Here is a 24,688-nt window from a genome sequence, read left to right on the forward strand (position 1 = left end):
ACGGTAAAATTTTGTGGTAGAATCTACAACTTTTCATTTAATTTGGCAATTTTCGTCAGATGAAAATCTCAAAGCTTTTAACTGCAAAAAATGTTTCTTTAAAATCACCTTTTTTGTCCGTGCGTACAACACCCCGTTCACCCCACGGAAAGAGGCCTTTCTACACATGTACAGATAAAAAAAATAAATAAATAGGTCTGAGAGACTCAGTTATACTCAGTGCATTTTCATAAGCCATTTTATATTGAAATACTTCAAACATCCACTGAAAATAACGTTAAACAAAAAACCTAACGGAAATCAAAATTATTCGAATAACTAAGGTTTTTTTTCCTTTTTAAAGTTATCCTTAATTTTTCACATCAGTGAACTATTGAAAAAAAAAAAAAAAACTCTTAAGGGAGACTAATGTGTTTTTAAACGAAAAAATAACTAGATACATGACTATTATGGCTCTCTATGTACCTACATAATGACTTCAATTTAGTATATGAAAATTCAAACCTTTAACAAAATTAACCCATTAAAAAAAACCTCAGTTTAGATTAACCCAACAAAAACATAAAAAAAGTTGACTTCAAGTGAAAAAGGCTATGACTGACGGTCTGTAGATTCTACAACAGGTGGGGGCTACTTCAGCACTATATCTTCAAGCCCTACTTCAAATTCATCGTCATTGTTGAAAGTAAATTTCGTACGTTGATGACAAGGCACTGCTTTGAGGTACTTCACATTGTAAGAAGATTCAAGTGTGACCCAAAGACGCTAAAAATTTTCGTCCGTGGGTATACATGGTTATGTGTCCTTGGGTACAAAGGTATGCGATTTTGGTTTTGCAAGCCAGTCACATCGACAAGACCACAGTTTTACGACATTAAAAATCAGAAAAAACACCTTCAAAACATAGGGAAACAAGATACCTACAACTTAACAAATAGTACAATCCACAATATATATATATATATATATATATATATATATATATATATATATATATATATATATATATATATATATATATATATATATATGTGTTTTTTTTATTTTGATCCTACTAAAACCAGATAGGGTCTTACGCGTTCGTTTGACGGCGTTGAAACCTCCTGAGATACTGGAGAGGGCTGAGACACACACGTTGAACTCCCCATTCCATCTCTCTCGATAATACCCGGAATTTCCGAACCAACGTCCGTAGGTACAACCATCCGTGGGTACCGCAGCTTCCCTTACGTATTCAGTTATTATTTATTTCATTACCATTCCCTATTTAATAATTTCCTTATTTATTCCTTCATTCACTTATTATCTTATTCATTCATTATTTTATAAACTGATTTTTTTTCTCATTTATTAACTTATTTATTTATTTATATTTTCGTTTATTTTTAAATTTCCTTTCCATTTGTTCATTCATTCTTTTATTTATTCACTAGCCGCCTTCGGCGACCAGCTGGTCCACCTTTTTGCGCCAGGGTTGCCGCCTTCGGCGGCTGCTTGGACAATTTTGTGACGGTATTAATCAATGTTCTTCTTTATGTATCAATATTATCATTCGCCTTTTGACGCCAATGTTGCCGCCTTCGGCAGTTGCTTAAATAAATTTCGTGGCAGTATCAATCAATCTATATCTATCTACAACATTAGTAATTTGAATAAAATATTTTCTAGATATATCTCCAGTTCCGTCGTTAGGAATTATATTTTCAAATCGTAGTAGCGGGGGGGGGGGCTTTGAAACCCCCCTCCACCCCCCCCCGTTGTTTTTCTTTAAATAACGGGCCTGTCTGTCTCTCGGTGTCTATCGACCTGTAGATTTATCATTCTCCAGATCCATGCAAATTTACCTCTTGATGGCAATTTCTATCTCTATTTATTTTTATCTAACCTCCAACCTTATTCCCTAACAAAAAGAAAATCATGCAAAAAAAAGCGCGCTTACTTATTTTTTAAAATAGCACAAAAAATGGTATCTCTGTGGTACCTGCAGTTTGCAAAAGTATAAAAATCATCGATTTTATTGAAATTCAAAAAAAAAAAAAAAGTGACTGGGACTAAAATGATCCCGTCCCGATGCGGTCCATCTGATAAACCAAAATCGAATGTTTAGAAAAACCAGCGATATTACCTTGGAAAAACGTCCTGGGGGGGGGAGGGGAGGAGAGGCACAAAAGGCATACTCTTCATGCAAATTTTGTCGGAAAATAACAAAAAGCATTTCCACTTTTATGTGAAAGCATTGTTTTTTCAGAGTCATGGTGTGTGAGGGGGGGGGCTATTGATCCCCCGTTGAAGTTCCTCTATTTCTTACTGTCCATCTACTGTATCCACCTCTATATTTGTCCACCTTTCTTTCTCTCTATCTATCTATACGATCCAAGCATATCTACCTCTGATAGTAATTAACAATCCTTTATATGTAAAAAAAAAAAAAAGCATTTTTTTCCCACTTAATATCATCTCTCTATCTACCAAACATAACCACCAATCCCTACAAAAATCATGCTAAAAAACCGCGGGCTTTATTTATTTACTTAAAATTACATGTAAAAAAAGGCTCTATGTTCCCTGTAGTGTCCAAAAAGCAGCGCTTGCAAAAGTTTTAAAAAATCACCGCTTTTATTGAATTAAAATGCGCAAAAATATTTGACCAAAATTAAATGTAGCAAACAGTCCAGAAAAAAAAAAGTTGCAAAAATAAAGATCCAAGAAATCTCTGAACGTTAAAAAAAAAAAAAAAAAAGTGAAGAGAAAGCAAACGATTTCAGTTAGGTCACGTGATGAGGAAGTGCGGAACTCAGCCGGCAATGCTTACAGGTCGCGTCGTGTTCTGCATTTAAAAAATTGTAAAAAAAAACTTTTGCGTATTTTTAAAAACTTTTTTCTTCTGAAGGGGGCGGAATGTTTTTACTATTACCAACTAAAATTTTGGAATTGAGGGCACAATACTTTTTGCAGGATGGGTTTCGAAAAAAACTAAACCCAGAAAAAAATGCGAAATAAAGGTTTTTTCAAAAATTTATAAAAAATACAAAAATTGCTCTATCTTCAAAATTTTTTCCTTCATCCTATTTAAAATTAAATTTTCTACACTATAGTACAAAAAATATTTGTGTGGTGCGATTGGTTCCGGGTCTGTGAGGTAAAAAGTACTAAAAAGTGCAAAAAAACGCATAAAACATTAAATAACTTTTTTTCTAATTAAAATATCAAAAATCGAAGCCCGAGGTGCACATCTCCAGCAAAAACTGCACCAGTATACCAAATTTCATCTTTCTAGGCTTTACCGTTTTCCCGGGATAAGCGCCACACACACACACACACACACAAACAAACATCTTATTTTATTATATGTATAGATTTACTTGATCAAAAATATCGTTAATAATCGAATAGAAAATATTTAATTAGAAAAACATTTTCTTTTTCACTTAACCCCATGAGAAAAAATAAGTGAAAAATTTCCACCTTTTTTTGGAGGTAGAAATTAATTGCCAAAAATAAAAAATAATGTTTCAATGCAAGTTTTGTTTTAAATTACATTTTTTTTTATTTACTGTAATTTTCAGAAGAAATTTTCAACTTGTTTATTTTGAGAAATGTAAGTTATTATCTTAACTATTTCAATTTGCCCCACATTCTCCTACATTGAATTCTGATCATTAAGCCTAGCTTATGGCTACATTGCTGTAAATTATGTATTTCATATGCAGTCTGTCACAAAAATCAACATACAACTTTTAAAATAAACTATATTTTCTATTCATATGTAAGCATTTTTCTTCAATTTTTTTGAAACGTCCCATTTCATAACTTCAACAATATGTTATAAACTAACTATATTAAAAACCAAATACTACTAATTACTAAGTTTTCTGACCTCATTCATGTATGGGTATTTACAAACCTTTGATAATTTCGTGGTACCCTAAAGTGGTATAGCAAATTCTTCACTGTTTTACGCAATCAAATTATCCCCACCACATTACTTTTGGCGGTTTAAATACGCGAATTAAATAAACAAATACTAAAAATATTTTCATGAACGTTCTTAACAAGGAATAAACTAAAGTAACTAAATTTTTCAAGGATTTTTTTTATTCGTCGAATTTAACTTTTATTATTTACTTTACGATTCATTTACACGGATAAACTGAAATTATCCATGCAAATTTAGCAAAATTACCCATGCAAAAAATGATTTTTAAATCTATTCTTACTTAAATAATAGATCTAAAAAGTAAGGTTTTTCTAGCTATTAGTAGCTTGATTTTTAGAGAATTAAATTAAAATAATCTAATGATAAATTTGTGTTTTGAACTAAAAAGGGAAATGCAGATGTAACTAAATTACCATATCTATATCCGTAAAATTTTTCTCTGCTGAATCTATGAATCGTGCAATTTATCACACTTACATTGCTGATGATATATTTGTTGAAGCTCTATTTATTGCAATATTTCTTTTTATCCATCATAAAGTTATTTTAAATAATCCATTAGTTCAAACTAAAATAGGATAATTTTGAATTGTAATAAGTAAATCATTCTGTGTTTTATTTAACTACAATATTTTTGTTCGTATCATAAGAACTTGGAAGATAAGGTGCTCAAATTATATTAAGTTTTCGCATCATGAAATTCGAGGGGAAAAAAATGTCTTGTAAAAAATCGCTTTCTGTTTCGTTTTAAAGCCTTAGGGTTTATTATTACTGCTTGAGTACTTTAACTCATTTTTAAGAGTATCGAGGCATACCAAATGGATTTTCAAAGTGTAAAAAGTTTATTCTGCGTTTAAAAATACATGAAGCTGTATTAATGATGTCGCGTTTTAACTATTTAACTCGTCCCTTTAGTTCCGTTTTTTTTTTACAAAACATAACTACTCGTTTTGATGATATACTGATATACACGTAAGAGGATCACAAGTGATTTAAATTTTCGATAAGTTTGCGGAAAAGTGTGGACATGTACACTATATCTCCAAAAGTATAGGGGAGCTTTCAAAAATTCACATTTTTACAGATTTCCCGAAAATAAAGAGACCAATAGTTCTCTTGCTTTTGTCACATAAAGGATCAACTGTAGTTTTCCAATAAAAATTCAATCACCCATGCATTTAGGGGACCAGAAACAAAGAGATTACAAAAAAAAAAAAAAATAAAGGTTTTTGATAACAATGAAAAACAAATTTTAACGAATTTTCTGTTCCTTAATGCACTTTGGGTGTTTCTTATAGATTTCAAGGTGCTGAAAAATATATGTTTCCAAAACTTTTCTATCACTCTCCAATTTTAAGAAATTTCATTTATAAGTTTTGGTTTATATATGCTACCTCTCTTATAGCAGTTGAAAGTTTACTATATTTTTCTTTTAGGTACTTTTGATCCATAAACACATATTTTTTTACTCATTACAGCGATAGACATGTAAGAAGAGAGTAGAAACCGAATTCACTTTGATTAGTTTTGTATACGCGACCTTGTGCAGATGCGCTAGGCGTTCTGTATCATTTCGGTTTCACGCTAGATCACAGTAGTTGAAGTTGTCTTTGCTCTGCCATCGGTTCCCAGAGCTTATTCTTGCATATTGAAAGAACCCAACGGACATATGAAGATGTTGATTCATGAAATTGACTACATCATAATTGGAGCATATGGGCAGTTTTTTCTAATCAATTACTGTTCTCATTTGTATGCAACTTGATTGTACAATATTCTGCTATTTTTTGTATGAATGAACCAGCAGGGCAATACATGAACATTATATCAAAAAAGAAATGGTGAGAGAGCAAAAAATATATTGCAGGTGAAAAGAAAATATGTAAAACGTTCCTCTAATCGATTAAAATAAAATATTCCCCCACCTTTCACTCAAAGTTGGGATTGATAAAGAATTTCGCTAAATCAATGGGTAAAAAGGGTGTTGATTTCAATATTTGTAGGAACAGTTCCCATCACTCATTTATGCAAAAATTAAAGGGTGGTATTTTCATTGAAGCACAGAAGAAAGCTTATGAAGGACCAAAATTTTGAAGCTAGTTTAAGTGATTTAGGAAAAACAGCATGGATTTATTTTAAAAATGTTGTGACACAATCCTTAGGAAATAATAAACGTCCTAATTATGAAAAATTAATTTAAGACATGTTAAAAAGTTACAAAAAATTAGGATGTTCAATGTCACTGAAATTCTCCCCCCTCCACCTGAATATTTCTGCAGTTTAAGCGGGATATCACGGACGGTTTACTCCTAATTTGCTCTGGATTACTGTTGGAATCTTATTAGAATATTATATCTTATTTAAGTTTGTGTTAGTGCCAATAATAAAACATCCACAGTTAAGGCATTTAAAACTACATAAAGTATGAAATTTAGGATTTTTTTTTGCAAGTATCATTATTTTTTTCTTCAAAAATCTCTTCCATTCTTCTACAACTTTTTAAACAATACATATTTTTTGTGTTTTATACTAGTTTTAAGCTTTGTAATTGTTTATAAACTGGTAAAGGACAAAAATATTGTACATGTATTGGAAAAAATGTCATTAAATTAAGATTTTAAAGATTTCGGAATTTTTAAAAATCTGTGTGTGATGGAATATTTTTATTGTCATATTCTTTTTCAGCACCCCTTAAAATATAAAAGTCACCACTTACTTAATGAAGAATAGAAACCTTGTTGACCAGTGTAATCTTTCATTGCAGTTTGCTCGGAATAGGCAACAATTTTCATAAATGTTTTCTTATCATTTATAACTAAGTTCTATATTTTCGAGAAAGTATCTTATGTTCAAGAAGATAAAAGCATTTCTTTCAAAAAATAAATAGATAAATAAATAAAAAATAAAAATTAAAGGTTTTCGCCTCATAACACGCAGAGTTTTCCGGCACCCCTTACCAATATTTCAGAATAAAACAACATAAAAGAGACACATATCACTGAAATTTGAAGTTAAAATATTGAAAATTAGATGAAATATGAACTTTTAAAGCAATTAACTTTCACTTCGCATGCGCAACAGATAACAACTATAAACTTTATAATTTAAAACCCAAGAAGATCTCCTAATTCACAATCGAATTCCAGTTCAATATCTTTAAAAATTAGAAAGAATTAAGGAAAAAATCTTTAAAATGCAGAGTGAAAAGCGTGTTTCTTCAGTAGGTGCTTAAATTTTCGAACAATTTTCGTCACACTTCGATCGATCCTACGCAATTTCTGGCTCATCAATACACTGATCAATTTGCGCAAGGAAAAAGTAGGTGTTGTCATTTGAAAATTTTCAGATTCTATCACTGTAACCGCAGCCATGAGGTTGTTTGCGTTGTTTAAAATCATCAATCTCAATCCATTCCTTCAAATAACCGTATCTAAAATTTTGAATCGATAGGTTCAGCGAATAGGCCGCTAGGACTCCGTATATGGGGAAAGTTACTTTTGGATACCCCGTATAAACTATTAAACATTTTTCAAATATGGATTACTTAACAGAAATGTTATAATATTTGGGCATTTTTCTGGCAGCTATGCTGACTAGATTCGGGTCGACGGTAACGTTCGGGTCCTGCTGCGACTTACATGATGGTGTTGTCATATCTGTTTGGAGTGGCTGCTATGGACTTTGCGAGAAATTACAGAGGTATCGCTAAGTTGGCATCATTTTTGGCAACTTATTTTTGGCGCCAAATTTTGCGAAAAATTGCTAAATGTCGCCAAATTTGGCATTAAAAAAATATATAATAGGTCATCGCTGGCAGAGTTTAAAAGCATGCGCGAGTGTTGATTTTTTTAGTTATCGCTTTTAATTTATTTTGCGGGTTATCCGCGAAAAACACTTATCCGCGGTTACCATATCACCCTATTCTGCAGATAATTAAGAGTTTACTATACTTACACTAATCACCCATAATATCAATGCATAGAAATTGAATATATAATATAAAATTGGCGCCATTTTTGGTGACTTAGTTTTGGCGCCAAATGTCACGAAGTTTTCGCGACATTTTAACCTATTAGTCGTCAATGTCGTGTAACCATCATCAAAGTTACTTGACTTCTGTGATGACGTCATCCACCCAACAACCAATGAGGGGCGACCTTTAAAGGAACATAAGTACATACAGGCATGCATCCGGTCCGATTTGAATAGAGTAGATTTCAGATTTTAGTGTTTAAAAAGTGGTCAACTACTGGAAGACGCTGGTCAACTGCAGGAAGTGGGTGGTCAACTATTGGCGAAATCTCCCTTTTTAAATTCTATTCGAAATAACTTGAAAAATAGTAAGTAAAACAGAGAAATGATTAATGACCGTTGATCCTAATAGTTTTAAAGACACATTAAAAAATTTTCAATTTTTTTTCCAGTTTTTTTTCCTATGAAATTAAATAGAACTTGTAGAAATTTCCACTAAATGATCAACTACTGGCTAATCACCCTACACAAACTTTTATTTAGATTGCTACTCTTTTAATTTTGAAGAGCTTTTATCGATCTGTGACTATAATCATTATAAGAGCAATGTTATTAGAGGTTTCTTCTTTCAGATAAAGTGATCTCAAACTATTCCCCTTGCATATAGTTATGTAGGGTATAATCGAGAAGTTAACGAAAATTATTTCACATAATCAAGATTTATTTATTATTTTAATAGGCGCTCAGAACATAAAAATAAAGATAAAAATTAAGCTAATAACAAACTAATATTAAAGACGCAGAGTTTCATGCCCTGAATTTCCATTTATTTTCATGATCTATAAAAAAATAAGCTGATGCTAAGCTTTTGCTAATGAGAATGGATCAAGAAGCACGAATAATCTCTAATACATAAGACTGATGCGTCCTTGAAGCTTTTATGTGTTTCCTGTATATATCTTTATATATAAGCTTTTATATGTTTCCTATATATATATATATACATATATATATATATATATATATATATATATATATATATATATATATATATATATATATATATATATATATATATATATATATATATATATATATATATATATATATATATATATATAAGCTTTATATATAAGCTTGTATATATAACTTCCTGCTTTTTGACAGCATACATGGTCCCATAAATCTTAAGCAGCCTGCTATTTTTGAAATACAGCGATAACAATTAAAACTTGAAAGGACGTTATTAACTAAAATTTACCATCTTGAGTAAGTCATATATAAAAGAGCATTTCATACATAATACCAATGTAATTTGTCACAATATAGTCTCTTCAATTAACAAGCTGTGAAACAGTAAAGCCTTTTAGCTTTCCCAAATACTAACGAAACTAGTGCCTGAAAACAAGAGTTCAAAATTTTACCCAGACAAAATCTGCTGAAGGTTGGACGTAGTTTAAGGCTCCAGCGAGACGAGCTTCAATTGCCATATTCTTTTTCACGTTGGAGAGATCGGACATAATCACGCTTTGCTAAATACGGAATTTTTACATGCGAAGGAACTGACAACGACCACCGGTGTCCAAGTGATCGTTGTCAGTTCTCTCGCGACTTTCGGTTGCGTTGGTGAGCGTTTTGCACTGATGAAGAGGCTCCATTGTAGCCTTGAAATAGCTATATGCTGTATTTTCTTCAACATTTGTGCTTTATTTTTACGTTGGTTTTTCATTTTAATCATATATATATACATTACCTTTAAAAGGCTCAACAAATGACTGGGATGACAGTTATAGAGCTTATTTGATGAACATATTAAGTGCTACTCTTGCAAAACAGTTATTTTTGACCGGATTAACATGTTATTGTCTGCATTTCACAAAGAATGTTTTTCTCTGTCGCTAGCGTTTCAACTAAATATGGGCGAGATGCTTGCTTTGATAAAATAATTCGAGTTGAGAAGAAGTATTCACACCCGAACGGGATTAACTCCTGCAAAGTTTAAATGTTGCTGAAACAATTTCTTTACAGCACCACTACTACGGTCGTACTATTAATATTCCGACTGCATGAAGGAAAAAAAAGGGGAGGGGGAGTCCAAAACTTTTATGCAGTTTGTCCGCAGGTTCATTTTGATGTCTAACTGAGCCTTCTTTCACTAAGCTGTTCATTCCTGAAAACTTTGTGTAACATATTATAAAAGGCAGTCAAAAACAAATATTTCATTAAAACAAAGATTAAAATAGGGAAAACATTCCGGTGATAAAAAAACAAAATGGATAAAGCCCAACTTATCGAACAAACGCTACAAATGGCTATTTTAAGGCTACAGGTGTTTGAGCACTTCACTGCTAAAAGTGCTCAGCATAAAGGAATTTCGTGCGTGAACCTAAAAATTGATTTATTCTCGACATTCTTGTTGTGTGCTTAGCACGCTGAGCACTTAGTTCAATGCAGTTTTTATCTGTTGTCATTTAAGTATAAGAAACATTTCAATATATCAATACTAAAGGCAACGGTTATTCGCATTTGGATTTCATAAAGGCTTGTGTAAAAGACATTTAACAGTGATAAAGGGTAAAATAAGTTTTTCTCCGGATAAGAAAAAAAAATCATATTAGAATCTCAATCAATATTTATCATCAGATGATGCATCTCTTCGCTGCAAGTATTGTGCTTTTATCGTAGTAAAATTGCTTCCTAATTTCCTCCATAAAATATCCAATATCTTAAGTTTAGTTACACATCCAAGAAATTAAATTATTCAGCTTTTATTAAGGATAAATATGTAAGAAAATGACGAAACTGTTTTCATAACTAAGAGTAATTGCGAATTGTTGAAAAATTGGCCTATATGTTATTTCGTCATGATTCATTGTTTAATAATGGATGTGGTGAAACATGAAGAACGTAAACTTTTTCTTTTGTTTTTCTAGGCCCTCTTCGGAAAAACGTAATTGATGTATATGTGCATTTATGATAGAACTAAAGCTGATAAAAAATTCAAATATTCCTTTTTAAAATTCATAGAATGGGTAATACCTCACTTTTTTCACGATAAAATAAATCCAGTTTTTCTTTCCTGCAGAAGGAATAAATTTCTGAATTCAATAAAATGTTTCTATTGTATTTCATTTCGATATCATCCTATTAACATTTTTTTCTTCTTTTTAATTACATAATGATCCTTTCTTCCAATATTTGATTGATATAAAGGAATAAGTAGCAATAAAAAACGTCACATATTTCCATATTTGCATAATAAAGTTTAATTATAGAAAGATGAGAATCATTTAGCGGGTGGGGGGGGGGGTTAGTTCAAAATAGGGTTTTCAATCCCGAAATCCCGATCCCGAATTTCACGGGATCCCGCATGATATTTAGCGGGATTGAGAGCAAAATCCCGCAAGATTTCCAATCCCGCAAAGATTTTCCATGCAAAATTTTCCAACTTTTGCCGTCCATAAAACAAATATTTTTACAAGTATTATCTGAAGTTTTAATCACCTTCCTGAATAGCCTCCTGCAAGAAGAGCAAGAAAAACTTTGTCTCATATTACGAACGGTGGATTTACCATTCAAGAAAGCAATAAAATAGAAGATATTTTTCTGAGAATGAATTGGTATTATCATTCAAGGTTTTTGCTTTCATGCGTCCAAAAATACATAAAGTGCGTAAAAATTATATACATTTTCGAAAACCATCACTAAAGATTTTAAACCCAGAAAATTGCACTTTAGAAAAATTTGAGAAATTGCTTTAGAGATTGCAGTAGCCCGAATACAATGTTGGAAGGCTTCAGTAAGCTTAAGAAAAACACCCAAAACCTTTAACTTGAAAAAAGTTCTTTGTATAATATAAATATTTTTCTTTGAAGAAGAAACAATGAAAACAATAACATTATTTTTGCTCTCTAACCTGTATAGAAAGTGCCTGCCGATGTCTCTCTGACTGTGAAGCTGATATTATAAATGTGGGTGATATCTTGAAAGAGAGAGAGAAGAGAGAGAGAGAGAGTTATGTTACATGAATTATAGTAGACTAATCTGTACTATTCGGCACGACTCTAAAAGAGGCAGCAGAAATTTGGATGAAACACAGGATGATACGCCAATACGTTAAGCGGCTCATGTTTTTGAATGTCTCTTTTAGTGATAGGTAAAATTAGCGAAGTTTTCCAAATTCTTATACGGAGACTGAGACTTGGTGAAACCAATCAGCGTTCGCTCCCTGCTTATATGAATCAAATGCACTGATACAATAACCAACGCTAATGTAGCAACAGGGTCGAATGTTCTCAATGCAAGTTAAATTAGATACAGCAATATATTAATCAAATAAAAATCATTTTTGACCACGATTTGCAGTTCTTGAGGAGCAAAAGTCAAGCATGAATCTCATAAGATAAAAATCTGTTATAAAAGTTACAAAATTTATGGGAACCTTTTGCTTAATATTTCCAATTACTTAAACTCTGTAAAACGAACGGCAGAGGAGCCATACCACGTGTTTTCTTCAAGCGCATTATTTTTGCTCAAAAATCCCTTCCCCATACGAAGCGAAGTGCACACATTTGCTTACCAAAGGATACTTGCTAATTTGTATGTCACTTTTCAGTACTTTATAAAGTGTGTAAGGCATTCCAGAAAACTATTAATTTAAGTAACAAGAGCAGTATTTTCTAAAAAGTACAACTTTTTCTGTTTGACACAAACATTTAACTTTTAGAGGAATAAAGTCAATTCCGCGGGATCCTGGGACCCGTGAGATTCGCTCCTTCCAGTCCCGAAATCCCGTGGGACTGAATTTGGCGCGGAATTGGAAACCCTAGTTCAAGAAGATCAATAGTGTTTTTTTTCTTCATAATGTGATACTTATTTGTCTATACTATCATGCCGCAAAATGATTTTGAAGAGATCCCTCTCGATTAGGCCTAATACCTCTGCCAAACCCCCGTTTAATTCAAAACCAGCTCTGCATATGCTTCTATCTTAAGACCATTGTAAGAACGTACGGGTGATATTAACAATAGTATTACAATAAATTGCTGAATCAACTTTGATTGCACAGATTACACTTTTGATTGTACAGGTTAGTACTCGGCATAAAATTGAAATATCACACGAATTTAATTAGAATTTGAATTGAAGTAAAAAATGAAAATGAAATCTTGATTTTTTCACAAAACCAGGTCACTCCAAATTATTTTTATCTGCAAGCAATTCTACTAGCAATTATACAATGCTACTAAATTAAAAAAGATACAAAAATAAAGGTGTACACCTAATGTTATTCAAGAGTTTTTTTTTGGGGGGGGGGGGAGAAATAGTGGCCATAGTGAAATGTTTTTTGTCTCTCCTGTAAATTTTTAAAAATCAGATTTTTTTTATTCAACGGACTTCCTTTAAATTCTTAGCAAGGGTATCATCGCGCGGGTGCTGCTAGTTATATATATATATATATATATATATATATATATATATATATATATATATATATATATATATATATATATATATATATATATGCACATACATATATACATATATTGGAAATTGACAGTAATTTAATTATGCATTTAAATTACATTTAAAGGCTGCACATTTCTCGGGATTATCTTCATTTCTTACTATTAACTAATTAGGACTAAATATTTAAGCGTAATTCAGTTTGCTTTAACTAAAAGGTAATTTATTGCATCTTTTGGCTAGTGTTACACGGAATACGTAAATGTAGAGTTTCTTAACAATTTAGTAGTTGCAAATCATATTTTCGATCATATTTTTATCGCATCCTCTGCCTCTCACGCAGTGCAAATGTATCGCATAATCTGAAGAAAATTGTCACAACTTAAAAATTATCAGTTTCTTGGAGAAGCAAAAACATTCTTTTTTGTTTTTATTTATCGAATATATAGTGTAATATTGGTTAGATTTTAAAATATTTAAGCTTATATTGTCATTTAACTGTATTGTAGCGCATCAACATTGTGTTTGCGACTACATGTTCCTCTATGATTCCTGCTTGTTAATATATTTTCTATCGAACCATAAAATTTGCCCGTGAGTTTTGAAACACGACGCATAACTAGCGGATCTTAATGAATTCATTGATATGGCTCATGGACGTTAAATACAGAAGCTCCTTACTCGATAGGATTATTCATTCAATAAAAAATAAAACATTAGTCAATCAAATGTACACTGAAGATAAAAAACCAAAGCCAATGAAAGCTGAGTTATCAAATTTTCAGATTAGTGCAATGTTTAGCAAGAGAAAGTTGAGAAACCAGGCTTTTCCATTGAATTTAATTTTGCTCAGGAAAAGTATTAGACATGTCAGGAAAAACGTTAGTCATGCACATAAACATCCTGAACAAGCAATTGCTAATAAAACCGAAAAGTGGTTAAGTTAATCTGTTTTTCAAAACTGCTTTTCTTTATTTGTTTGTATTAATTTATGTGTTAATATAATCGTATTATTACTATCATGACATTAATAACAGCCACTTTCAAGTTGCCCTCTAAAAAAATTGCAATTATTAAAAAGAAAATGTGTTGCAACATTTTGTTGTGGTAAAATATTTGCGCCATATATTCCTCTTCTTCCCCTAAAATTTTTTTAGCTTATTTTTCTACTTTCTACTGTTTAGTTAGATAAAAAAGTTATCTCCAGTGAAAACTATAACCATTAACAAGTTGCTGGAAACATCATTTAGACAAACAAGCCAAATTTAATTTAAATTTTTTACGAGAAGTTTTATCTTATCTCGGCAGTTTTTTCTTTCGGCACTAAACATTATGGTTTTACTACAAGACATCGGCACGCTTCTAACGAAAAGCAGGTTTTTTTAATGATCATATTGCTTTCTAAATGACATTTTAGGAAGTTTGTTAAATGTTTTAGACTATATGAAACATTAATGTGATTATAATTTTAGTGCGGAATTCGGTGTGAATATTTTATTTTTGGAAAATAAACAACCTAAAAATGCTATTTGCTTTTTATGAGCATATCAATGTTTAATGTATAGGGTTTTTCCATGGTTTAATTAAATAAATTTTCCTTTTCATCACTTTGTTCAGGAATAAAATTCATGAGGGGGGCAAAATACTTGATCATCCAACGAATGCTGAAAAAGATTAAAATTTGTACTACATAATCTAATTATCTATGAACGTGATATTGATATCGTGTACTTCATCTTTACCGTAAGAATAGCTATGTTTTGTTATTTTACTACAAGTAAGACTGTAGTAATAAGATTTAGATGGATTCTAATTCCAGCATGGTTTTAAAAATTAGCAAAAGCCAGAAATAAATAACTTATGATATATTTCAAAAACGTTTTCCGTACGTTCGTCTTTTATTTTAAAAATGCTAAAAAATAACTGCAAAACGTTTTACGTATATTTAAAAATTATTATCTTATGAGACTTCTGTGACTACGCTTTTGATCAATCATTCAGAAAAGTTTCAAAATAGAAATATCAGCAAAAATAAGTGCGAATTAGCTGAGTAGTGTTAAGGTGTATTGTCCGTTTTTCATGAGAAGGCACTTCACCCCGCCTCCTCGAAAACAGAGTTCCATTTTACGTGGGGGTGATCGGTAAGCAATCCAATTCTAAATGAGACGGTCTTAGTGTCATTTACATCACTTGCTTCATTTGTCGGTTGTCATTTTAGTCGGCTTACATTTTAAAAACTGCTACCTTTACAACAAAATGCTATGATCCGAATATATCTTCTGCCGAAACCAGTGAAATAGAACCATCGGATACCACGTGACGTAGGAGGAGTCAAGTGCCTTTTCGTGTAAAACGGACAATACTCATTAATATTTTGGAAATATTAGTTAACTGCAAAAATACATAGGGATACTCTAATTTAATCTTGAAATGATGATCCTTTTTACACCAGAAGGAATAGTGCATGTCTTTGCGATGTTTTTCTAAATTTGTATATGTGAGTGTTAAAAATAAAAAAGAAGAAGAAATGTTGTAGATTGCTCCATCCACTTGCACGATGGGACGTTTTTACGTATATCGTTGCCTCAGAGCAACTGTTAGATATATAATCCTAGGAATAACAGTAAGATATCCTGCTGTTGTTTAACGACGTAGCAACGAAATATTTGCACTTCACTCCGGGACTTTCAAACTTTGGCTTTATTTTTTTTAATTTGAGTATCAGGAACCATTACTTATCATACTATGAAGTATGAGCTTTTTAAACCGAGTTTTATGACTTCAAAAATACTTATTTTTTATCATTTATTTTTGAAGTACTAAACTTATTTTTAAAAATGTACATAACGGTTGTTTTTTTTTTTCTAATATATATCAAAATAAAAAGTCTGAGCTTAAAAGGTGAAAAGGGAAAATGGACACGTAAAAGCATCATATCCGTGCAAATGGATAGAGGAGGATGTTCTTTTCAAGTCCTACTACAGGGTAAAACCTGTCTATAGCGATACTGTTGGGAAATACAAATAATATTATTAGACAGGTGATCGTTACAAATAGTTTGAACATTTATGCCGACCCCCACTCCCCTACACTTCCAGTGTATATAATATATTGAATTTTTTTTACAAAACTTAACTTGATGCAAGCAATTTAAACTTTGGGATTATAAATGTATAATAATAAATTAATAATAGCTAATTTTACTATTTAACAGTTATAAGCTTTTTTTAATTAGTAAAAATAATAATTAAAAAGTTATATACATGCTAGACATATTTATTACTGTCAGTATGAAGAACATTTTTGCTCAGTTAAAGTTTTGTCAATTTTAATATTGTTCCTTTAAAAAAAATAATGGCTATGGAAAACATAGAAATTTCAAATTTTTCTTTGCGTCAATTTATCTATCAATTAGATGCTAAACAGTTTAGCTTTTCTCCGATTGTCCTGAATATTCTTTGCATTTTGCTTCCACCTTTTGTTATCCCTTATTCGGAACGTAGTTTTTAAGATAGAAAACTCTGTGAGAATTAAATCCACTTGTTTCTGTTTTTTGGAGAAAATCATAAATTATTGTTATAGACAGATGCATCTGAAAAGGGATTATCGCTATAAGGGAGGATGAAAATATATTCAGTAAATGAGAATTTCACCGGGATAAAAAAAAATATCGTTGTAGATAGGCATTTTGTTATAGACAGTGCTATTGTACATAGATTTCACTGTATTAGTTCACATTCCCCCTATATATAGTTAAATGTCTTTCTCAAGTTTTCCATTGGTAATAAAATGCCTTTTATTCGTCCACTTAAGTTCAAATACATTTTTTAAAACTTGCAGCGGATAACACTTGATGTTAATGCAGTTTTTTCAAATATTAATTCGTAAGGTAAATTTAATTTCTATTTTGTCACTTAATGTTGTGAGTATTTCATATGTTTGTGTTTGCATATTTGTATTATATGTAATTATTTAAAAAAAGAACTAAAATATTTTTTTTGTTGAGCTAAGTAGGAATTGACTATTATTTTTACCTTACTTGTTAGCTTTTAAGTGATGATCAAGTTTAAATCTTAAAGAATGGTACAGTTTTCTTATTTTATACAAAACTTGTGCACGTGAGCGGGTAAAAGAAGCCATACTTTAAATTTAAAGTGGTGATTTTTTTTTTATACAAGAAGCCATACTACGTTGTTCTACTTTGACAAAAAGTTTTCTTACTTCTATTTTTTTTTAATTTTAAATGTTTTTTAAAATTTAAATACTGACAAAAGTCATACAGGAAGTATGTAAAAAATCAAATTTAAAAATTCACGTAAATCTTGTCAAGCACTGAACTACCATCTCAAAAATGATATAAAAGATCCTTTATTCTGTAATGATTAAATATGCTTGTTTTGGGATATTAATCAGCCATGAGCTCAAACTTTTGTAATCATGTTCTGGAAAACCAACAAAGTCTTTAAAAATGAAATTCCTACGGTCTTCATTAATGCGGCGAATCTTTTGTACAAAATCAATTTCATTCCAGTTGCATAGAAAAAAAAAAAAAAAAGAATGTCAAACTCTGAAGAAAGACCTTAGATGTTATTGATTTTCTATCTGATATACGACATGACATGGCCCGTCAAATTAATCATCTTTCTGAACGCTTATTATTACGACATATGTCCAAAATTGTTTTTCTTATTAATAAATATTGGCAGCTTTCATTTCGGAAATGTGTATGAGACGGAATTCCTCGTTTTTGAAATGTTGTCTTCCTTATAAATCTTTATTGTTGTAGTCCATATTTTGTAGTCCATTAGCATTGCGAATGGGGAATGAATTCACCATCCAACCATTCCCTGAGTAGGATTCATTGTAATTATGCTTGCTTTTACTTGCAGTTCACATCAAAGCACTAATTAATGTCTATAGCAAATCCTCTTAATCATACTGACTTGCTTGAATGGAAATATTCAGGACTTCCTAGAAATATTTAATTTGCATAACATCAAGAAAACACTTTCGAAATTGCGTGTCGAAGGCAATGATATGCTCTGGATTTGATAAGTCGGCTTCAGATTCACTGTGATTGAAATGACTCCATTTGTTGAGATAGAAAAACCAGTTTGCATGTAAAACGATATTTGCTTTGTGCCCATCTGAGAATCTCTCCTCTTATAAAAAAAAAACATAAATGAACTCATCCATGGTCAAGCTTCAAGTTACCAGAGTCACACCATACGAATAACGAACTAAGCAACGCAAAAATAGTTAAATCTTTGTTTCAACCAGCAGCTTTAGGTGTATATTGCTTTGAACGCTGGAAAATTCGAAATTTTGAGTTTGTATTTTTAATGTTGTAGATCTATTCTTTTTATGTAATAAAGCTTAAAATCGTATGAATCTTTATCAGACGCTCTGTATAATAAAATCCTTCAATAGTTCGTTTGATGAAAATGTATCAAGATTGATAAAATAGTACAATTATGTGAGTGATTGAATCCGTTACAAATGTTTTGTACATCTACTATTTGTCAATGCTTCGAATAAATGGATAATGAGATGTCAGTTGCAAACACAGCGCAATTAATTAATTCTGAAATATTTGACTATCATAAAAGTAATGCTTTATAACTTTGCAGAATATTGTTACATCAAAGGATTTACTTATTTCATATTGGACAGACAAATTGGCAAAATATTTAATCCAAAACGGAAGTTATTATTTTGTAACGATGTATGTGTGTCTGTATTTAAGTATAAGTAGTGACATTGTCTGGATATTTCAGAAAACTTGACAGAAACCTAATAGTTAGTTTCTCAAGAAATTTCTTTTATCTGCATTTACTTTTTTCCTAAGTAAATAATTTTACACTGTTTTTTTTTTTTTTTTTTGGATATTTTATCTGCTTAAAATGTTTAACACATTAAAGCCTTATTCTCCGGTTCCTATCTATTTTTATTTTAACCTCTTATGGGAGTGCATTACGGAATTATTTTGACATTATATAAAATTTTTATAATCAAGTATTGCTAGCTACAAAAACATTTAGCTACACTTTTTAAACGGAAGGTGAACAACGTTGTCCTTCGGCACCCCCGGGGTGAATAGGAGGTACCCTTTAAAACGTTAGGTTGCATTGAAGGTTGATGTTCGGAAAATTAGTGAGAATGTCTATAGGCATACTACTAACGGAAGCTAACGTGAACGGAGCTAATTTAGGTGCAAAGAGTAGACATTTTACTCCTTGAAGGGTGGTCACTCTAAACTTGCGCATGCGCTCTGGCGTAACGTTATCGCCAAGTTTAATGGTTACGTTCTGGAACATTGCAATGATGTAGGTGTTAGTATACTTTCACATTTAATTTAGTTCGTGAAGAGATTAGAATTTCATAATCTCTTGTAACATAATTAATACCAGTTGTAGTTAAAAGCATTTGATCTTATTTGAGCCTTCGGGGCTTTCCAGCATATTACAGACTGTTTTTCAAATGGAAGTATACGTGTTTAAGTTTTGTTCAGTAACTTTTTAATCAACTTTATGTATTGTTTTTTGTATGGTAAATAAAATTTACCTGGACATGTTTAGTTGCAATTTCTCATACATTAAAAGGTGTTCCAATATGAGTTTCTTACCTCTACAACACTGTAAATTAGACAGATGTATATTTTGGCGCTTGTTTCAGCCATCAACAGTTTATTTGAAACAATATATTTACGATACGTGTAGATTAACTATCAGCAGAAACAAATCTGAAGAGCTGTATAAAGGCTTTTACAGGCAGATTACGACCAATTTCTTCTCGCGTCCTACGACGAACAGACAATTTGATGCCAAAAATTTTTAAACGATAAAGGAATTCCTTGCTGGCTTAAGTGCGATCAAATGCTTTAAGTTAAAAGAAATTTTGAAGTTGTTACCAGAGAACCGAAAGTTTAAACTATTTTCAGAACTGAGTTCAATGTGAAAATGTATCAAGACCTTGTCTAATGTAAGTGAAAGTAATTAATAAAATTGCTAGACAAGGGAGAAAGGGTGCCATTGAGCATCATGGATTGGAAGTACTTTTCTTAACACTAGCCAAGCGTTGCATGCAAGCTCTAGGCACTTTAAGGTGCCGTTTTTCTTCTTTGGATGCCATATTTTATTCCTCGGAGCTCCCTGGGTAATGGGTGGCATCTTTTAACCTTAGTTTGGAATACCATCACGGGAACAGGGGTGCGACCAGTGGGAGAAAACTTACACCCGTAAAGTGTGCCATGTCATCTGTAGTTTTATCAATGCATATTAAAAATATTTTCTAAAGCTAGAGACAATTTGTGGCATTTGTTTCACTTCAAAGTTGACTCTAAGTTTGTAAGTTTGATTTTCTAAACTACTACTATTTACTAAATGCTAAAACATGATCGAATGTTCTAAGCTACTATACTTACATATAGCTTCTGTTTAATCTAGAAGCGGGACTTGAATCATATGGAATATCGTTCATTTCTTGACCACAACACGCGTGACAACAGCTTGCATCAGCTGAGGCATGTCTCAACTCCTTGTGTAGTACCAATAACAAAGTAGGATTTACAAAGGTATGTGCAAAAGCAACGTGCAGTGACATTTCATAGGACGATGATGGGCCATTGACCCCTGGTTGGATTAAAATAACAATAAAGAGTGGTCCCCAGAACAACAGATATGCTACCAAGAGAACAACGAACATCTTAACTCTTCGTATACCTTCCTTTTCTAGTCTGTTGATGTAACTTTGAATGTGTTGAGATTCACAAAGGTCTCTTTCGGATCTTACAGAAATCATTGTTGTAACCAAACCGGCAATTCTTAGGGCTTCCAAATTCGATTTGGTCAAATCACGATAAAGTTTGCGCAGGTGCACCCCAGTTAGAATGATGCACATTACGTTCACTGTTACCCAGAGGACATTGAGAACATAGTGTCGCACGGGTGCGTAAACCATTGGACAAGCATCGATGAGAGCCACCCCTTCTCTTGCTGAAGATAAAGCTCCACTTAAGAAAGTTGGACCTAAGTTGATTGTAAAGCTCGCAAACCAGATAATAAACAAACCAAATATTATGCATTGTGGACTGTCAAGCACAACATGATTGTTTTCGGAGTTCACTGTGTAGCCACTATCCGAGCCCCCATTAGATACTTCGGTTTGTTCTGGCAAAAGTGGGGCATCGTTGATTACTGATGTCAGTATATTCACTGTAGATACAGTTACCAAAAGAAGGAATATTGTTTCCACTATTGAACATTTGGGCATTCTTTGACACAAAAGCACGCTAAAAGCTAAAGGAATTAGAAGACTTGCTCTTATACAATCCACTAGTCCTTGGTGAAACAGCAATCCTTGAGACCACCTGAAAAATGAAATATTATTATTAGTTAGACAATTTTATTGGCTACACTTCTGACAGCTACGATTAATTATTTACGTTCCATAAAGTTGAATGAAAAATTGCATGTCCAGTTTTTTTTTCTTTGCCGCACCCTGTATTTGCTGAATATAGGTTTAAGAAAAAATATGATTTATCTCATTAAGTTTATCAATAAACTGAAAAATGATGTGCAAGTAGATATGTTTTTTTAAAAATATAAACTATTTGATACATATTTATAAGATGCGTATTTATTTTTTAAAATATTATTATGAAAATGAATATTTATGATGAACTTGAAACAACTTGTTTTTAAATAGACTTCATAAAAACCACGGATTAATGCAGAAATGAAATACATGCACATTATGACAATATCTCACGACAAAGGAAAACAATGTTTGATTGAATTACATTTCAGTAGAAGAAAAGGAGAAAATTCTTGACGTATAGCATAACGTCAACTTCTCCCCTTGTATATTAAGCTACAGCTTTTGTAAACGATAATCTTTTAGAAAGTGAAGAATAGAGTGTTTATTCTAGCTATTAAAGACTTGTTGAACGAATATTGGGGATTTTTTTTCCCTATGAAACGAAGGAAGTTGGTTTATTTTACATATTTAAAGGAGACCTCCCCAGATTATGAACAAAATTTTGATCTTAATTGAATTATCAACATGAAAAAAAGGTTTCGATCGCTAAAATCTTCTGGGAATTTCCTTTCTTAAGTAAAATGGTATGATTTTTAGTTTAGAAGAAAAATAAATTATTAAAGACATGGTTCATTGCATGCAATTCTTTGGTTCTTAAATTTGAACAAAGGTTGAGTTTCTGGATTTACAGGCAGTATATTGAAGTCTATGGGGAAAGTGTAATGAGTGATAGAATCGCGCTTGACGCTGTCGGGGCTGTACGGCGGCTAGTCCAATAATACCGAATGAAAGCTAACCATTGGTGTCTTTGTTCTTGTAGCAACATCACACTTTCTTCTGTTACTTATTAAAGCTTCATCATAGATATCAACAATCTGCCGGTGAGTTCCAGAAAAGCGAAATTTTGGCTTTGCAAATCAGAATAACTGCACACATTTTACCATCGGCAAGATTACTGATCGGCACGAGGACAAAATAAGCCGTATAACTACACTAGCAACACCACTATAAAGACGTATTTCTTAATAGTAAAAAGTGGAAAGGGTCATAAAAAAGTTTGAGTGGGTAAGAAAGCATGCTAGTGCTGTGTTTCGGATGAACTTCTTATTTATAAATTCTAACGAAAGAGTATGCGCCTATTTATAAATCGACCAAGTGAATTTCAGAACCAACCAGAGGCAACAGCATCTGTTGCCTCTGGTATCAGGTTTTTTGCATCTGCGTTGCGCGCAAATGTGCAATATTGAAATCACAGCGAATAAGTGATGGATTTTTTTGGTGCTGTTGCTCTCTACCTGAAGCTTTCCTTACTTATTCGCTAATAAAGGAAATGCACTGAACTGGATTAATAAGGCTGGGGTTCCCAAACTTTTCAGATTCGCGGAACCTTTTGAAGAATTAGAATTTCCTCACGGCATCCCAGACTGTTTTTAATATGTATGAAATAGTGATATGGACACTTCGTGGCACCCGTGCCTTTCACTGCGGCACGCACTCTGAGAAGTCTTGGGGTATGACAATGTGTAGGTATTTCCTATAGCATCCGTTTGTATTGCAGCCTATAGTTGACTAATACCTGCTTTGAACTTACTCCCACTATACCTGGTAAGAAGTAAGTTCTAATTTTCTTCTGCAATGACTCGGTTTTTATCACCATTTAAGGGATTTTTCTTTTCGCGGTTTTGGAGCCGATTTCTTGGTCGATGTAAATACAAGTAATAGTTTCTTACCTTCTTAATGGCTTCTTCAGTAATATTAGTAACATAAGGAACATGTTGGCACCCATGCCTAACACAGCAAGAGAGAAGAGGACAACTGCCTCTGTTGTTTGTGCTGGATGACATGTAGGAGCAGACGTATTTCCAACGTGGCTTGAATTAGCTACTCCTCCAAAACGAACTACATTTAGTGTTCCAGCCATTTTAATAAACAATTGATAGGAAAGCTTTCTGGGTTGTATTTTTTTTTTCTTTTGTTAGAACATTGTTAGGTCAATGAGGCGCTTTTAGCAGCAGTGGTGTACCTGAAAACAAAGAGATAATTAAGTTATAGGAACTGATGATACAAAAGACATAATTTTATGATCATTATATCGCTAAAAGTCTGTTTGAAAAGCTTACTTTAAAAAATCTCAATTTACCGTAATGTAGTAGCATTTTAATTCGCATGTAAAAAAAAATATCATGTAAAATAAAAAGTTTGACTCGAAATGAAACATAAAATGAGAATTCCAACGATGTTAAAGCACAAATTAAAAATATTTTGCACAGACGTATTTTGGGATTACAAGAGAGAAACACTCCTTTATCAATACATAAATCTCTTAGATTCGTGGTGTTAGTACTGAGTGGATGCAATCTTTACTCGGATTATTTACACCCTGATTTCCACAACTTCATATATCAATGGAAGCAAAAATAAATAAATAAATAAACTACGCTTCCCAAATACTTTTACTAATGTGTAGTACTTTGATAACACTGATTTTCAAATTTATGAAGGTATATCGAACAACCAACGTACCGCATATTATGTATTTCCTATGAATATTGTACCAAGAGCAATTTTAAGTATTTAAATGACGCCATACGAATGAAACATTTTGATTGTCATACGTGACACTCACCATTTTAATATTTTATAATAAATCTTGATTTACGAGTCGAGTGGTCACACTGTTCATACAATTCTACGTGATATATTGACTGGTATAACATCCCGTCTTTAAATTTTCCCCGTATTTAAACTTTGACAAATTTAAGATAAGGAACTATA

The 24,688-nt window shown here is 32.0% G+C and overlaps 1 protein-coding gene across 1 annotated transcript in view; it reads right to left on the minus strand.

Annotated features, from left to right (window-relative positions):
- The window catches only part of LOC129231709 (uncharacterized), a 37,437-nt gene extending 13,603 nt beyond the window's left edge, over positions 1–23,834 (minus strand). The window contains exons 1-2 of the mRNA XM_054866071.1: positions 23,644–23,834; positions 20,799–21,743 (exon numbers count right to left, since the gene is read on the minus strand). Coding sequence (XP_054722046.1) covers positions 20,799–21,743; positions 23,644–23,834 — 1,136 coding nt within the window. The remainder of the gene's footprint in view (positions 1–20,798; positions 21,744–23,643) is intronic.
- Positions 23,835–24,688: the final 854 nt, after the last annotated feature.

Source organism: Uloborus diversus, chromosome 10 (assembly GCF_026930045.1).
Source record: "Uloborus diversus isolate 005 chromosome 10, Udiv.v.3.1, whole genome shotgun sequence".
Classification (NCBI taxonomy): domain Eukaryota; kingdom Metazoa; phylum Arthropoda; class Arachnida; order Araneae; family Uloboridae; genus Uloborus; species Uloborus diversus.